General features: G+C 53.8%; 1 protein-coding gene across 2 annotated transcripts in view; it reads left to right on the top strand.

Moving 5' to 3' along the window:
* Positions 1–18132, top strand: part of GNG4 (G protein subunit gamma 4) — a 37437-nt gene extending 19305 nt beyond the window's left edge. The window contains exons 1-4 of one of the 2 annotated variants that reach the window (XM_079106870.1): positions 259–382; positions 795–901; positions 2636–2749; positions 17546–18132. In XM_079106870.1, coding sequence (XP_078962996.1) covers positions 2645–2749; positions 17546–17674 — 234 coding nt within the window. In that variant the 5' untranslated portion in view covers positions 259–382; positions 795–901; positions 2636–2644 and the 3' untranslated portion in view covers positions 17675–18132. Of the gene's footprint in view, positions 1–258; positions 383–794; positions 902–2635; positions 2750–17545 lie in introns of those variants that run through there. The other variant, XM_079106869.1, reaches the window with a different exon arrangement.
* The last annotated feature ends 216 nt before the right edge of the window (positions 18133–18348 follow it).

The following is an 18348-nucleotide window of genomic DNA, read 5'->3' as shown; positions in this document are numbered from 1 at the left end:
GCTCTGCCTGGCCGCCTGCCCTCTGGCCCCTCTGCACTGGGACTTCCCGGATCCGTCAGCGTCCCGCCCCGTCACCTGCTGCCGCTGCTCCCTTCTGGGTCCTGCTCCTGTGCTCCTGGAGGGCCCAGTCCCTGCACCTTGCTCAGGACGCTCTTGGAAACCGTCCCGCTGTCTGTTTTCCGATGGCGAGTTCCAGACGCAGGCTGCACGGAGCAGGGCGCAGAGTGGCTCTTGGGAACAAGCCCATCAGCTTAGGCCCAGCCACCCTGGAGTGGCTCTGTCCAAGGACGAGGCGGACAAGGCCATTTGTCCCTTTGGAGTCACCTGACCTCGCCCGACTCTGCTAAGTGCACGTTGGCTGAGATCGAGTTGTTCCCAGTGTGTAGAATGATCTGCACGGAGGCCGGGTGGGGCATCTCTAGGAAACAGACAGGGGTCTTTATTTTCTTCGTTGCCATTTCACCTTCCTACGCTGGACATGCGCTTGTACAGTGAGGACTGCTTCCACCTGGCATCAGGACTGGAGCTGGACCTGGGGGTGCGGGCAGAGGAACAGGGCGGGCAGGCGGGCCAGGGCCTTCAGGTGAGGCCCAGGCGGCCTTGATCTGCAGAGGGTCCCAGGCTGCCACGTCCTCTCGGGGTCTCTCCTGGAGGGTGGATCTGAGGGTCCTGAGACTCACAGGGAAGCTGCTGAGCTTGGGAGTGGGCCACTGTGGGAGCAGGACAGTGGGGACACAGGGACCCAGCAAGGAGGCGTTCCCTGCCTCCACACACCTCTGTGGTTGTACTTCCAGGTGAGCCCCAAAGCCGGAGCCCCGATCAGCCTCCAGCTGACAGCTGACTGCTGCCACCACTGCCTGTGTCCCCTGCCCGTGCCTGACACTGTGCCACCTCTTAGCAGGTAAGGGAGTGACTTGTCCTGTCCAGGGTTTTCTAGGGAGCAGGGTGGGGATGATGCTCACAGCAAGCAGCAGACACAGGCCACTGCTGAGCCTGAGCTTGATGAGGCGTGTTGGCCTCCACTCTTCCAGAATCCCCCAGTGTGGGGCTTGGGAGTCAGACCAGCAGCCCTGGGGACAGAAGCACCATGTCCTGACCCACCCCAACTCTGTGCTTCCTGAGTTGTGCAGTTCACTCCCTGGGCCCCCAGTCTGTGCAGTATGCTCCCATTGCCCCAGAGGAAAGAGCTGTCTGGCCACATGGCACCAGGTGGCCACAGTCCATTGACTCATGGTCCCTTTTGCCTTGTCTTCTAGAAGGCCAAGCACCAAGTCAGGGCCCACCAGTAGCCAAGAAGCATGTTTGGCTCTGTTGTATCCCCACATTGTCCCATCTGTCCCTTCCTGGGCCCAGGTGGGATGTACATAAGGGTGCACAGAGACACATTGGGTCACGGGGAAATAAGGCTGGCAGGGGGTCTGGACGAGGCAGAGGTTCTATTCAGGTGGACCCTGAAAGGCACCTGGTGGGGCAGGGACTCTGGGTCTGTCTTTGAAAGCTCTGTCTGTATGTCCTCGTCCCCTTCCACCCCACCATGGGGGGCCCTCTCCTTCCTGGGTTAGGTTTAGAGTCCCTCTGGGGCTGAGTGGGTCCTGGGAGAGCAAGATGGACCTGTGTGAGGGATGGAGCCCTGTTCCTGTCCTGGGTAGGGCTGTCTGGATGCCTCCCGGACTTCAAAGCCCCACCCCTGTGGTTGTCCTTGGGTTGCTGGGGGGCGTCCCTGACTGGGCAGGAGCACAGCCTGCCGAGGTCGGTCTGGGTGCAGGCCTGGCCTGTACCAGGAAAGCTTTACTTTGCAAATGTTGCACGTGAACTAAAGAGATCGCTGTCACGACTCTGTGCCGGGCAGTCAGTTCACCGTGAGGACCCCACACCCAGGTCCCGCGTGGGGGCAGGGTCACTGTGTGCCTGTGGTGGTGGCTGCCTCCTTGCTCAGACCTCGGTCATCCCCTCTCACGGGCGGAGGAACTGAGCTACGTACGGCAGGGGGATGCTTGTGGTGGGACCGTCGGCCTTAGTGTCCCGTCCTGGTCATGGGGCATCGGAGGCGACTGGCCAGAGAGGACTTCTTTCCCATGCTAGAGAAGCAGAGCTATGCTTGGGGGCAGGGTTGTGCAATGTTGTTTAGAAACAGACTCCCAGCACCAAGCCCGTGAGCCCCTTGGAGTGACGGCACACGGAATTAATAACAGGCGGTTTTCCCATCGGAAGCGTCTGAGGGCCTCCTGAGGCCCGAGACTCCTCTGCCCGGCTGTAAGCCTGGAGTCTGGGTCCCGATCACACATGTGGGCTCTCAACGTTTGGCTGTTGGCTCCATTTCTCTGATGTTAGCACTTTGTTTACAAAACAAACAGGAGGGCTGTCCTGCCAACCGTGGGGCTGCTGGAGGCTTGGATGAACAAACAGGGTGGCGAGTATCATCGCCACGCGTTCCACCCGTTCCGTCTTCCTGGTGGCCTGTGGGTGAAGGCCGGGCCCTTCTCCTTCCCCTCACTCTCCCAGGGCTGAAAAGCCTGCACACGACAGCACAGGGTCCCTCTGCCCTCGCTCTGTCCCCAGAGGGTTTGTCCAGAGACCTCCCAGGCTGGGGCCGGGGCTGGGGAGCAGCCCCTCCAGACCTCCGCTGTGCTTGCAGGGCAGCAGGATGAAGGAGGGCGTGTCCACGGCCAACAGCAGCACCACCAGCATCTCCCAGGCCCGGAGAGCCGTGGAGCAGCTGAAGATGGAGGCCTGCATGGACCGGGTGAAGGTGAGCGCAGCGGGCGCTGGACACGGGCCTGGGGGGACGCAGGCCTGGAGGGGCGCAGCCCCGGGGGCGGGTTTGCTGGCCGCGGAGTTCAGGGCCTGCCCAAGGCTGCGTGATTCTATGAGAGGCCAGCCCCAGGCTCCTGCCGGCTGCAGTCGCTTACCTCACCGTCCTGCCAACAAATGAGCGAGGGAGGGGAAGGATGCGGTCGGCCCAATGTTGCTGCCCCTGCGGTGACCTCCAGGTCAGGCAAGGTCACGTGTCTGGACAGGGGCATTGCCGGGGTGAAGCTCGGAGCCACGCCTGTGTGTTGGGTGCTCCTGGGAGGCAGGACGGTGCCCGCCGCGCCCACCGCGTGCTGCGCTCCTCGGCATGGGGCAGCTGCAGCAAGGCGGAGCCCCCGGCCCAGGAGGCCACTCGGAAGCTGGCCAGAGACCAGCAGAGCACAGCGCTGATGGCGGCTGGGGCTGGAACAACCACAGGAAGGTCACTGCTCTGTGGGGACAAAGCTCCAAGGCTCGCGTTCAGGCATCTGAGGTATGGAAATGGGAATCTGCGGCGCGGGCCACTCCTGCAGCCTGTGTGGCAGAGCCAGCGCCCTCGGGCTCCGGCATCGAGCTCTGCTCACTGAGCACACTGGCCACGCCAGCCCTCGCCTCTGTGAGGTGGTCCCCCTTCTCCCCAGGGCTTTGGGTACAAGCCATGGGACAGGGTGGAAAGCCCGCTCGGGAGACCTGAGGTGTGCGCGGCAGGGGAGGACACCAGGGGCAGTGGTTCGAGTCAACCCTCTTCCCTGGATGCACGTGTGCATCTACACACCCCAGCACCAGCCACGACAGTGTAGATCTGGAAGGTCTGCAAGGCCCCTGTGTTGAAGGCTTGGTCCTCAGCCTGGTGCTGTCGGGAGGTGGGGGTGTCCAGGTCACTGGGGCAGGGGAGCATGCCTTCCAAGGGGCCTGTGGGTTCTGGTGTCTCTCCCCATCTTTTGTGTCTTGGCCACAAAGTGAACGGCTGCTCTGCTGCATGTTCCCGCCATGAGGTGCTGTGTCCCCCATGCACACCAGAGCCTGAAAGCAAGGGGCCTGCCCAGGCACAGACAGGCACCTCCAGAAGCTTGAACCAAAGTGAACCTTTTCTCTTTTTAAGTTTATCCCAACTGTAGTTGTTACAGTACCAGAAAGCTGACCCAGACTATGAATCAGACACAGTCCATGGTCTCTAGGTGAGAGGAGAGAGCGAGGTTAGCACCAGGTGGTTGGGGGTGCTTAATGCCTGCTGAGGACCAGTGCTCTGGAGCCCAGACGGGAAGCGCCTCTGCTGCGAGGATGCGGACTCTGGTGAGACTCCTGAGCTCGGCCCTGCAGAGCAGGGCCTGGGAAGCCCGTGTTAGCAGGCCGTCTCCACCAGGTGACCAGAGCTGTGGGCTGTGACGGCTCAGGGCCAGCAGTGGACAAGGAAAGTCAGAGCTCATGTGCAGAGAGCCACCCCCTGGACTGGGAGACGGCATTGGGCAGCGTCGGAGCAGGCACTGTGCACAAAGGCGCAGAGCCGAGGCACGTGGGGACCCAGGGGCGAGGAGAAACTACCTGTGGGTGGCAGATGCACAGGTGAGCCATCCGTGTTAGCATGCTCACAGGGTGGTACGGCCATCGACATGCTCTAACTTTAATCTTCCCAAACAGAAATTTGTCACCATCAGACACCCACTCCCCTTTCTTCCCTCCTGAGCCCTGCAGCTGCATTCCACTTTCTGTCCCTATGAATCTGACCATTCAAGGGACTTCCTGCTATTGAAATCATATAGCACCGTCCTTTTGTTATGGCTCATTTCACTTAATAGCACACAGTCCTCGAGGTTCACCACACTGTGGGCCTGTTAGCATTTCATTCCTTTTCAAGGCTGAGTAGTATTCTATTGTCTGGATATGCACTTCCTGTATCCATGCGTCTGAGAACAGACACCTCCACATCTGAACCTCAGCTGTTGGGACACAGTCGGCAGTGCTGGAACATTTCAGCAGTGTGAGTGGAAAGGCAGGGGCCTCTTCAGCACTCCAAGCTCACTTCTTTTGAGTATGTTTCCAAAGATCATTCTCTGGGAATGTGAGAAATTTGGTATCTTTATTTGGGGGCTTTTTTTTTTTTTTTTTTGGTATGGTGGATCGAACCCAGGGGCACTCAACCATTGAGCCACATCCCCAGTCCTTTTCTTTTTTTATATTTTATTTAGAGACAGGGTTTCACTGAGTTGCTAAATTGCTGAGGCTGGCTTTGAACTCATGATCCTCCTGCCTCAGCCTCCCCAGTCACTGGATCACAAGCACGTGCCACCATGCCCAGATTATTTGGGGGCTTTAATTCTTGTCTTGAAAATGATACGCTGTTTCTCTGGTCATAAAAATGGTTCTTGCTTATTCTGGAAAATCCTTGGAAAATGCCGACAAGTAGAAAGAAGAGAATTGAATGATCTATGACCACCACAGGCTGTTGTTTTCCAACTGAACAGGTCTTACATATTCTAAAATTGAGGTTGTAATTACCTCTCTTTTGCTTTTCTCATCCTGAGTTGTCACTGAACAATGTTTTGCGATTTTCTCTTCAGGTCTGTAAATACTCTCCTAAAATGTCATATTTAATATCTGTTTTCTACATCATCTGAAGCGCAATAGTGGATCTAAGTGCTCTCCTATTCTTAGACACTGTTTCCACTTGTGAGCATTCCGTTTTAAGAAGCACTCAGTGAGCCCACAGGCAGGTGAAATTTGCATGTCTGATTATTTCTGTAGGATGAATTCCCGGGACTGAAGAATACAGCCCACAGAGCGTCTGAATCAGTGTCAAACCTATTCTGACCTATGTGGTCCGCACGCCACCCACAGGGTTCCACTGCAGACACGGTCACAAGTCCCAGGTCCCCAGACTCCCTGAACCTTCAGACTTGCCTGCAAACTCAGGTCTTCCCGAGTACACCGCCCCTGCCCGCCAGGTTCGTCATCCGTGAGGGGGACTCACAGAACTCAGGAAGCTGTTGAGGTTCCATTAACTGGTTTATTACAAAGATCCCAACCCAGGAGCAGCCAGATGGATGAGCTGCATGGGACAGAGCATTGTGAGCGTGTGGCACCTGCAGTCTGGAAGCCCCACTCCCAGAACACGAAACCTGGAAGCCAGGGCGGCCGTGGAACTCATTACATAGACGTGACTGATCACTCACGTCCGCCAGCGATTTCACTCAGTCTCCAGCCTCCTCTGTGTCTGGAGGTCAGGGGTCAGGGCTCAGAGTTCCAACTCTAATCCTGGCTTGGTCTTTTTGGTGACCTGCCTCCATCCTGAAGCTATCCAGGGGCTGCCTAATCTCATTCGCTTACAAAAGACACTCTTATTACTCCGGAGACTCCAAGGGCTTCCAGAGCTCTGTGCCAGAAACTGGAGAGGCCAAATACTTAATGTTCACCGCAATCTAATAAAAATCTGCCTGCGCATTTCTCTATGTAAAACTCTGCAGTGGATGAAATACTAGTGCCTTAGCATTGTGCAGAAGACTCTCGATCCAGTCCATCCTCACAGTTAGGAATCATGAATTCTGCCCTGGTTCAGCTGCCGGCCCTCCTGTCTGTCCGTCTATGATCTTGCAGATCTTGTGAGTCCTGCAGGGTGGGGTCGCCTGTGTAGACCCCCTGCCAGCAGAAGCCCTCCATCTCTGTTTCACCAGCAGAGAGAAAAGACAGAAAAAATCCTAAAGGAGAGAACAGCAAAAGCTTTCTATAAACAGAGGAAGATCTGCAGATTTAGTTATACCGGGAAATAATTCACAGAAAATGATCCACAATGAGACACACATACCGATGAGCTTCCTTCAGCTCAGAAGTGAAAAAGAAATAGCCCCAACACCACCAAAAAATAAGTAAATAACAAACAAAGAACGATTTTTATTTTTTAAATGATAAAGTCCACTGGGTAGACAGGAGGAGCTGCCACATGGATGCTGCACCAGACTTTTATTAAGTTCTTCATGTGGGTCCTCAGGGCTGGAGTGTCCACAGCAGCCCGCGAGCTTGGTGCTGCCAGGGCCCAGGTCTCAGGCAGGAAGACCAAGTCTCAGCAGCCGTGTGAGGATGTGAAGGCGCGGACTGCTGAGTCTCCGTCTGGACGCTTGGCCACAGGTCAGAAGATGGCAGCCTACAGAGAAACAGCCTCCTGCAGCCGATGAGCCGAGGACACAGATGTGTTCTCAACTATGCAGAAGTTTAAACCTAATACGAATATGTGCTCTTTTTCTTTTCTTTTTTTCTTTCTTTTTTTTTTTTTTTTTGGTATCAGGGACTGAACCCAGGGGTGCTTAATCACTGAGCCACATCCCCAGCCCTTTTTCATATTTTATTTGGAGACAGGGTCTCACTGAGTTGCTTAGGGCCTCGTTAGGTTGCTGAGGCTGACTTTGAACTTGTGACCCTCCTGTCTCAGCCTCCGGAGCCTCTGGGATTATAGGCCTGCACCACCATGCCCGGCTATGCTGCTTTTGTTTAGCAGAATCATTCTGATTTGTGCTATAGAACTTTATGAAAGGAAATACAATATGCATTAAAATTACAGGATAACCTCTGGGGAAACTCCCAGTCACCAGTTCCTCCCACGCTGGGCTGAGGGGCTCATTCTCCACTGGACCCACACGCTGTCCGGGTCTCAGGAATCCTTGGTCAAACTGAAGGAAGCACTTGATCTCCTTTGAACAGCTCAGTTTTGATTCAGGGTCCAAATGGACGTCATGGAAACAGAATCAGGTGGGGCATTCAGGGCAAAGACTAGAGGACTTCAGCAGGAACTTTGGTTTCTGGGACCAGTGCCCCCAGCGGTGACTACCAAGCATGCATGCTCCAGCTTGCGCTGCTGCCACTGAGTCAGGGACCTAGCCGTCCAGCCAGGGCCACCAACACTTCGCTAGAACAGGGCCGACTCTTCCCTCTTGGGTCATCAGTTGAAGTCTGGCACATTTGACAGACAGGACCAAGACCGCATGCTTGTGCCCAAGTCACAAGGGATTCTGGGGAAAATGAGTAACTTAGCCTTCTACAGATCCTATTTAGAGAAGCCCTCTTTCCCCACAGAGAAGACAGTCCCTCCAACCAGAGGAGAGGTCCAGATGCAGGGGACAAAACTTGCCTGACAACTGTCCACCTGCCAACCCGTTTCCGCTTATTTTATAGGTGTGAATCAGTAAATGCAAGTTGATTTCTGAAATTGGTTAACGTATTGTGAGCATATTAAAGCTGCAAAGATAAACACTTCTAAGTTACTGGAAAACAAGAAATCAAGACCATAGAATGTGAATTAGAAAACAAGAACATGCAAAAGTTCAAAGCGAAAGAAACCAACGCAATTCCAGAGGTATCTGTCTTAGCGTGTTAAATGGAAACAGTGATTTAGATTTTCTGATTTAATGTTAAAAACAATGTATTTTGCATTAGGCAGACACCTAAAATAAAGCCACTCAGGCTGATAGAAAAAGAATGGGCAGAAATATACCAGTTATAATCAATATATGCAAGATCTAAATGAGTAAAAAGGTTAAAACTCTGAAGAAATAAATCGAAGAAATCTGCATAAATGGAGACATCGAAGACACAATAGTGTCAAGACGTTTTTTCCAGTTCCATCCCTAGATTCAATGTAACCCCAATCTAAATCCCAGCAAGTTATCTTGTGCCTGTTGACAAACTGATTCTAAAGTCTATGGAAAGGCCCAGAATAGCCAGTAAAATACTAAAGAAAAAGGACAGTGGCAACAGTGGGAGGCTGCCTGGGCCTGACCAGCGGCTGGCGGGGGGCTGGTGGCTCAGGGGAGCAGACGGAGGGCCAGACACCGGCTCTCACAGGTGCCCTCTGCTGATCCTCAGAGGAGCAGAGGCAGTCTCTCAAACAAGCTGCTAGACATTCATTGCAAAAAGATGAATCCGACTTGGCCTTTCCCATCTCACAAAAATTAACTCAAGGGCTGGGGCCGGGGCTCAGGGCTAACGCACTTGCCTGGCATGTGTGAGGCCCTGGGTTCGATTCTCAGCACCACATATAAATAAATAGATGAAATCTAGGTCCATTGACAACTAAATATATATATATATTTTTAAAAAAATACCTCAAAGTGAGCCATAGACAGAAACGTAAAAGACAAAACTCCGAACTTCCAGAGGACAACATAGGAGGAAATCTGGATGGCCTTGGGTTTGGCAGTGAGATTTTAGGTTCAACAGCAAAAGCAGAACCCATGAAGGAAAACAGAAACAAGCCACACTTATTGAAATGAATGACTTCTGTGGAGAGGCTAGAAAGGAAATGAGGAGCCGCAGAGCGGAAGTCTGCAAAGAACACGCCTGATAGGAGCCGTGTTCCAAACAGACAGACCTCTTAAAATAACAGAGAGAAAACAACCGCACTTAAAATGGACCAAGCAGCCGAATGGATCATGGATCTCGCCACAGATGACAGGCGATGGCAAACAAGCACCATGAGGCTGGGCTCGGCTCCAATCGGCTCCAATGGGCTTGGTGTGGCGTGTCCCCAGAGCAAACCCAGGTGGTGAAGTTCAGCTATCACCTGTGAGAATGGCGGAATCCAGAAAGCCAGCAGGGTCATGGGGGCGAGCTGACGGAATCACATCCGTGCACATACGAACACATGAGAATGAACCCCGCTAATGTCAGCACCGCGAGGTTGAAAAACAAAGGCACACACACTGATGAAGAAGCCATGTCAGATGCTGGTGAAGACGTGGTAACGGGGCCTCTGGCTTGTTGTGAGAGGGACTCCAAAGTGACACAGCCATTAGGTGGTTCCTCACAAAGCCAAACGGTCTCGCCATAGGGTCGGATCACATAAAAAGTGCACAAAGCAAAATTCAAGGACGTGTCCAGAAGCAGCATATTAGGCCAACTTTCCCATGCTCTTATTAGTACCTACTCACCCCCTTTTTAGATTTTTTTATTTTTTTGGTCCCAGGGATTGAACTCAGGGGCCCTTGACCACTGAGCCACATCCCCAGCCCTATTTTGTGTTTTATTTCCAGACAGGGTCCCACTGAGTTGCTTAGCACGTCACTATTGCTGAGGCTGGCTTTGAACTTGCCATCCTCCTGTTTCAGCCTCCCAAGTCCCTGGGATTACAGGCGTGCGCCCCTGCGGCAGGCTGCTCACCCTCTCTTGCCTGTCTGATGAGGATGAGCTGGACTCTGACCAGCTGTGCTGCTTTCCTGGCTCTTCCTCGTCTTTTGCTTATAAAATGAGAGTATAAATTTCTTCACTCAGAAAATGGCAAGGAGGCCTCCCGGTAAGCACCACTCACAGGACACCTTGGCACATCCTGGAAGCCCACAGCTCAAACCGGAAGCTGCCTGGGCGGCAGGCTCACAGAAACAGGTGCGGGAATGTGCATCTGCATCGGGAACACTTTCCCAGGCTCGTATGGACCTTGAGAAGGCCCTACTTGAATGTGTAAGACGCTCGGCATGAAAGGGCAAAGAAGATCTAACCACAGAAAACCTTGCTTTGGAATCAGCAGAGTCATTACTGAAAAATAAATCAATGTATAGGTTCTCTCCAAATTGATGTACGGGTTCAATGTAAGGATAACCCAAATTCTACTTTGGATTTTGAGGAAGCAAACTTTAAATTATTCTGAAGTTCGGTTGGATGGAAATGTGTGGGAGTATCTGGGAGGTTTGTTTTATTTAGTCTTTATCTTTGCAGCACTGTGGGTAGTAAAATCCAGGGCAGCTCACTTGCTAGGCAAGTGCTGTACCACTGAGCTGCACCCCAGGCCAAGAGAGTTTTCCTAAGTATTTGTGTCTTAGGAGGAAGATATTAAACCATATCATAAAATCATAATATTTAAAGATTTCTAATACTCTTTCAGGAACAGACAGATCATTGGAACAGAATAAGAAGTCTCAAAATAGACCCCAGTATATTGAGAATTTAGAACATAATTCCAGATGGTATCTCAAGTCAGTGGGGAATATATTATTAATAAATGTTGTTAGATGTTGCTAGCACTTTGAAAAATAAAGCTACATGCTTCACTAATTTTATCTAAATAAATGAATTACATTCATCTGCTCAGGCTGACAGAATATCAGGCTGGGTGGCTTAAGCAACAGATTTATTTTTTCTCAGTTCTAGAGGGTATCCATGCAAGACCAAGGTGCCAGTGAGGGTCTGTGTGTGGCGAGGCCAGCTTCTTGCTGTCCTGACGTGGCCTTTCTTTTGTGCTCGCAGGTAGAGAGAGAGACAGGCACACCCGGGGGGAGAGCGGCCTTCCCTCATGTCTCTTCCTCTTCTTGTAAGGACCTCGGCCCCAGCAGGTTAGGACCCACCCTTTTGACCTCATTCAACCTAAATTACCTCCGGAAAGGACCTGTCCCCTAACGCAGGCACATTGGGCTTACGGCTTCCATGTTTGAATTGGTGGGGGTGTAGTTCAGTTTATAGCATGGACCAAAGATTTAAGTATAACAATCGAGGGGCTGGGGCTGGGGCTCAGTGGCAGAGCGCTTGCCTGGCACAGATGAGGCACTGGGTTTGATCCTCAGCACCACATAAAATAAACAAACGAAGACATGCTGTCCATCCACAACTACAAAAAAAAATTTAAACATAATAAATAAATGGAGCCACAGGACTGGGAAGTAGGAGTGAGGGTTCTACGACATGACTTTGAGAATGCCTTTGTAGTCATGCCATGAAATCCACAGTTCACAGAGTGATCCGCTGTCCTCCAGCAGTGTGGACCGTCCACACTGCATTTGCTGAAGCACGAGGGAGCACAGGGATCTTGCTCCTGGATCCAGAGTTCCGGCCCCGCTCTGCTCTCAGGTGCATCTTTCCTCTCCTCTGGCACTTCCTAGGAGTGGCTGGCAGAGCCACTGTGCCACGCATTCCTCAGAGAGCAGATCTGTTTTCTGTGGCTTGTTTCCTCCAGATGATAAAACTCACAGGGTTGAGTCGATGAAGCCAAACCAGAAGCTTCTAAAGTAAAGACTGTCGTTAAAACGGAAGAGGGAGGCTCGAGCTGAGAGCAGCCAGAGCAGCCGCTTCCCGCTCCCGGGCAGCTCCCGGCCGGCTGAGGTCCAGGGCGAGAGGTGATTAAGAGATGGGAGATGGAGAGCTGCCTTCTGAAAGGAGAGGCCGACGACCACAAGTCCCTGACCGGCGGGCTCTCGTCCTGGCAGTGGCCGTGGCGTCCCTGGGTCTCGCCTGGGCCCTGCAGGGACCCAGTGTAGGCTTCACCGGTTCTCCACTCCATCGCCTCCCCAGGAGCCTTCGTCGTCTCGGCAGACCTGCAGAAGGTAGCTGTGCTTTCTACAGTCAGATTTAGAAAGAAGTCCAGGCAAAGGTGTCAGGGGACGTGCTAGGGGCGGGGTCAGACCAAAGGAGCATGGCCTTTGGATCAAGCCAAAGTGGAGGGCAGGACAGGCCCAGGAGGGAGGAAGGCGTCCCAGCAAGGAACAGGCTCTTCCAGACACAGGCCTGCTTCGCAGGGGGGCGGTGGGTGTGGCGTGGCCCCGGAATCGGGGAGAAACCGCCTCACTCCTGGACATCCTGTCCATCCTTCCAGGAAGCAGCCAGACACATGAGGGAATTGGAGCCCCTGCCCACACGGCACCCTCCACCACCTCACTTGGCTGCACACCAGTGCATCCTGCCCAGGTGTGTGTCCTGCCCAGGTGTGTGTCCTACCCAGGTATATTTCCTAGACAGGTGTGTGTCCTGCCCAGGTGTGCATCCTGGACAGGTGTGCATCCTGCCCAGGTATACGTCCTAGACAGGTGTGCGTCCTGCCCAGGTATACATTCTAGACAGGTGTGTGTCTGCCCAGGTGTGCATCCTACCCAGGTATATGTCCTAGACAGGTGTGCATCCTGCCCAGGTATGCATCCAAGACAGGTGTGCATCCTGCCCAGGTGCGCATTCTGGACAGGTGTGCGTCCTGCCCAGGTATGTGTCCTAGACAGGTGTGCATCCTGACCAGGAGGACAGGGCTGGTTAACGCCTGGTGCTGCCTAGCCAGGACCTTGCTGCTGAACTCATATCACTGCTCCTCCCTCACTGCCTTCCTGGAACCCCTCTGCACTGAGGGCCGTATGAGGGGGGTCTCGCTGTGTTCCTTGGTCACCTCCATAGTTCCCATCTCCATACAGATTGCTCTTTTGGTAAACTTACAAAATGACTGATTTGTCACTTTCTTTGTAGAGAGTTGGAAAATACCAAAACTGAGGTGGTCAATCAGATAAGACCTCTACCAATCTGTTAGAAGGATTTGGCTAAGTTGAGGTCCAGGGAGGATGTGGCATCACACACAGACGGGCTTGGTGAGGGCTTGGCTGCCCTGGGCTGGGTCGGTGTGGGACACCTCTGACAGGCCAGCTCCTGTGCCTTAAATCCACCTCCCAGTGTGCAGTCAACTAGGATATGGGGGAGCCTTTGTGGCAATGGTCGTGAATGACCCACTGTCAGCTACACAACCCTACAATTCAGAGGGGCTCCCTGTTGTGTTGTTCTTTTATTCACGCACGAATCCCACCGTCCTGCAGGCATGAGCTCACCCCTTCAACCAAATGTTGTCTGTGATGTAGGCCTGGCTGGGTGGGCGGAAGCCCCTCCTCATAAGGCTTCTAACAGTGACTGGGAATCGCCGACAGAGTGGATCCACTGGAAGCCATAATCCAGAAGTATCTAGAGACTGCCCTTAGGGGTCTGCAGGAGGATTTACGAATACCAGTTTTTAAGAGAGAGATTCCTTAGGAACCGGCATTCGTATCGAATACTTCCCAGTGTGAGAAGAGGAAAAGAAGGGGCTGGGGCTCTGTGGGGGAGCACGTGCCCGGTAGTGAGAGGCACTGGGTTCCATCCTCAGCACCACGAATAGATAAAATAAAGGTCCACTGACAACTATATATATTTTAAAAAGGAAGAAGAGGGCTGGGGAGATAGCTCAGTTGGTAGAGTGCTTGCCTTGCAAGCACAAGGCCCTGGGTTCAATCCCCAGCACCAAAAAAAAAAAAAAAAAAGGAAGAAGAAAAGTCTCAAGAACCCACCCTGCGGGGTTTGCTCAGAGTCAGGCGGGGCCCACACTCTACTCTCCTGAGAATCCCTTGGGCCTGCAGGATTCTGATGGAGAGGCACCAACTTTGACCTTGTAGAAGACACCAGTGCTCAGAGCTGGCTGCAACTCAGCTGCGCCCTTAATGAGGGTCCTGCTTTGTTTTCTGGGGGTAGAGGGAGGAACAGGCAAAGCCAACACAGATGCTTCTAGTTGATTCCAAGTACTATTGTTCAGTAGACCCAGACTGCTGAGAAATAGGTGTGGGTCTCTCTACTTTAGATGCAAAGTGCAGAGGTTGTCACAGTAAGAGTAGTAATTATGTCATCTGTCTTGTCAGGGGATGTGACTATAGTAATTGCAACATTCTCTCCCATCCCTGAAGCTTGTAATTATAGTGCAACTAACAGGATTATGTGCTAACTTGGGCTGTTTTAATCACCTCCTTTACTCTGAAATGGATGATAAATTCCACAGTTGTTCCCAGACTGCTGATTCTGTTCAACACCCGCTGTCCTGTGGCTTTGTGTGTGCGTGTGCTAGGGCTGGAACCCGGGCCTCGCACTCCCTAGTCAAGTGCACCGCCACAGAGCAGCGCCCGACCCTCGCTGCGGCTCTAACAGGAGGGAGGCAGAGATGCTGGGCGCCTCACCACGCCCAGCTGAGCCAGCTGGGGAGTGAACAGGGAGCCGTGATTTTCTACCAGAATGAAATTCTGCCTTCCAAAGCAAATTGTCTCTTTTACGCTTCAAAGATGGCAGGTGTTTTATGGAATCAGGCGAGGTCTGTCACACTTATTTATAAGAAGGAAGCCTCCAGCCAGAGAAATCAATCTGAGGCTGATTAAGAAAAGGCTCTTCCTCGGGCCTAAGGAGCAGGCGTAGGCTGATTAAGGCCCGGATGTCACGCGGAGGGTCAGGATGCCGCCTTTCTCGTGTGAGGCATGATGACAGAGTCACTGCCCGTGTATCTTTTCCTGTCACAGTTCAGTAAACGCCATCTGAGATCCTGTGGGTAGAGGGAGTAAAGGACTTTGGACACGCAGGCTGGGTAATTTATAAGAAAAGAAATGGGATTCTCACAGTCCCGGAGGCTGGGAAGTCCAAGAACACGACACCAGCTTCTGGCAAGGACCTCGAAGCTGCGACATAACCAGGCGGGAGGGCAGGCGGTCACGGGAGGGCAGGCGGTCACTCCCTTTTACCAGGAGACAACCGAGGGTTTCTCGCTCTGCTCGCCAGGGTGGAGCCCGGCAGCCTCCTCTCAGAGGCCCCACTGGTCAGCACCTTACGAGGCAGTCCCCTCACCTGAGTGTGGAGGGACGTGCAGACCGCGGCAGTGGTGGTCCAGAAACTCGGTGCGCCTGAGAACCCGCCCGGGCCATGGAGTGTGGCGCCGAGCGCTCTGACCTGGCTGTGCCCCAGCTCCGGTAGCATCCGCGCCTGCCACTCCTGCGGTTCCTGCGGTTCAGGCTCAGGCAGGGCTCCGGATCCAGAGGGCTGTGGTGACGGTGGTGATCTGGAAGCAGCAGGAGGCAGGCAATCCAAGAACAGCCCGTCTTCTTGGAAGGCATCAAGCACAGCATCACCTTTGGGAGGTGGCAGGAAAGCCCCTGGGGGACCTGCTTAGGACTGGCAAGACAGTCACTGCGGGGTTGTTGGGCTGTGAGGGAAGAAGGCTCACTGGTGTGGGAGGGACCGAGGGCCCAGCTGGAGCAGCCCCCATGCCCCAGGCTCCTTGGAGGCCCCTCTGCCACAGCGTGGCCTGATGTGATGTGGAGCTTCCCGCGAGCAGCCCAGAGGCGACCCCTCGATCACCCTCAGAGACCTAGACTAGGCTAATTCACTGCATCTGACAAGTAGACTGACCAGGGACGGAAGGCTGTGCAGGCAGCTATCACACGGTCAGGCCTCGGTCCCTGCACAGCCGGGACAGTCCTCTCCTCCTGATGGTTATGGCGACGTCATTATTTCTGAGTCTTCTCACCGTGAGGCCCAGAATCTCACTTTGTTCTTTCCCTACATCCTCCCCATTAGTTACGAGGTGGAGACTCAGCAAATGCTTCCTTGATGACACAATGAGGTTTACAGAGAATTCAGAATCAACTGGAGCGCAGCCAAAGAGTGAAATAGGTGGAAATTGAAAACGGAAAGCCAGAGGAGGTTCTTAAAGGAAGCACCCGAGACCAGCCATTCTGAGGAGGCACAGTGCAGCTCCCACCCCACAGCCCTGCCTGAGCTGGTGCAGAGGCAGTGGGGTGGGATCCATGGCATGAACGCAGCAGCGTCTGCACCTGCAGCCTGGCACGGGAGGAGGGAGTCATGCCCGCGGCAACCGGGTCCTGCGGGCTGGGCTCAGCCTTAGGTACCCACCCCCACACTCACGGGTCCCCTGCAGGCTTGGCCCTCCCCAGGCCTCTACGCCCTTGGGAAATTCCTACAAGTCTGTCCTGTCATCCACTGCAAATTTCAAACACTCCCATTGAACTCAACATGCATTTATTTAGGATCTAAAATACTGGCCATGGTGCTACTACAGGTAGAATCAGACACCATCCGCGTAAAAGCAAGCTTAGAGATTCCTAACACTCCCAGTTTTTACTGAGAAAAGCAAAGCTCAGAGAGTTTGAGTTCTTTGCCCGAGGTCACACAGCTAGCTTAGGGGTGGGGATGCAACGAGAAGCCCAGTGTTCATTGGTGCCCCCTTCTCTCTTCCACACTCCTAACAAATGTGGGCTCTGTCAGGATTTAGGTTGACTCTTCTATTCTACTCCTACCTGATTGATATGGAAAAAAAAAAAAAAAAAACTTTCTGGAACTAGCAGGATTCCAGCCACTGCTGCTGTGGTGTGTCTGGCTGGACACGAGACATTGGAGGATGAGCCAGCTCCGGTGGGGACGCAGGCGGCTTTCCTGGCCCGAGGCTCTGGAGCCCTTTCTCACTCATCCGTCCGTGTGCCCATCATTCTAGAGAAGACTGGGGTGGATTGAAAGGCGGGCGCGGGGGTGAAGTGGCTGCTGCACACCCTGAGCCTTTCGTGGGCACTGTCAAGAAGCCTGGTGGGCAGCAGAGTTAATGCACAGGCCATCCACCTGCCGAGCACGTGAGGGGCGGTGAGCAGAAGGAACGGGAATGGGAACCGGTCACTCGGCTCCCACCAGCCAGCGCTTCTCTCTGCCCTCCTGCGATGACCGCACGTGGATTAGGATAAGTCTGGAAGGGCAAGGGCTGCGGCTCAGGGGGGCTCACTCTGCAGGGGAGTGGCCTCCCTAGGTAAAAAGGCACATTCTTGTAAAACAGCAGAACACGAGGCCTGTCTTAGGAGCAGCGTCTCCTGGTCTGGTCCTGAGAGCAGACTGCAGGAGAACAGCCAGCATGTGATAGACGATCCCCTCGGCCTGGCCAGGCAGCCTTCCGCTTACTCTTCCAGGGAGGGAGTGGCAGAGTCATTGCTGGCCACTGGCTGGACCCTGGACTCCTCCTCCAACTAGGAGTGTGACAAAGGTGCCTGGGCCTTCCTGCCAGCATTTCAGCCCTCTCCAGATGCATCCCATGGTAGCATCTCCAGGGCAACATCTTCCCATCCTGTCCTGGGTTTGTGCCATCCCCCTGCAGCCTGTCCCCAGGCTGTCCACCCCCGACGCAGACCTTCGCCCCCAACCACCCGGAGCAGGCCTTTAACCAAGCACCTGTGCTGTGTCCCCGCAGGTCTCCCAGGCAGCCGCGGACCTCCTGGCCTACTGTGAAGCCCACGTGCGGGAAGACCCCCTCATCATCCCGGTGCCCGCGTCGGAGAACCCCTTCCGGGAGAAGAAGTTCTTCTGCACCATCCTTTAGCCCTAGTGATGAGCGTCCCTCCTCTGTCCACAGAGCCCGTCGAGACCACGCATGCTCAGCCCCGGGGAACAGCTGCCCCCACCCCCACCCAGCCCTCCGAGGCCGGCTCCCCTCGGTTTTTCATGTTTTCTTCCTGACATTCCATTTCTTTTTATTTGTTTTCTTTCATTTTTATGTTATTTTCATTAGTGGCAAAAAGAAATAGACATTTTTATAGCCAATAACAAATGTGCCGTGTAAACGTAAGATGGATTTAAGGGTTTATGGTTTTTAAACACCAATTCCCAAGTTTAAATACATGCAGTTAATGAATTTATTGGACAATTTATTGAAATGAAGAAGCGAGCCCAAGCAGCCCCCACTTCCGGTAACTCAGCATCAGCCGAGGGCGTTTCCACCCAGGCAATGCTCACCGCTGCCCGGGCACAGCAGCGCTGGGGTCCCTGCACCTGTCCCCTTGGGCCCTGCAACTTCCCCACCCTGCGTCTCAGGTGGCGCAGCCCAGCCGTTGCTGGATGGCCCTTGCCTCCCTTGCTTCTCAGCGACCACTGTGCGGTGGTCCTCTTCCAAAGGTAGCCGTGGGGTAGCCACTGGCCGCCTGGACACTGCGTCGGTGCTCCAAGCAGACCCGCGGGCCTCCGCCGCACCTCTCCCTGCTGCCTCCTGCTCTGGCT

The sequence above is a fragment of the Sciurus vulgaris genome, assembly GCF_902686455.1.
Source record: "Sciurus vulgaris genome assembly, chromosome: 12".
Lineage (NCBI taxonomy): Eukaryota > Metazoa > Chordata > Mammalia > Rodentia > Sciuridae > Sciurus > Sciurus vulgaris.
The sequence above is the reverse complement of the archived record's forward strand: the minus strand, read 5'-3'. Positions and strand labels throughout refer to the sequence as shown.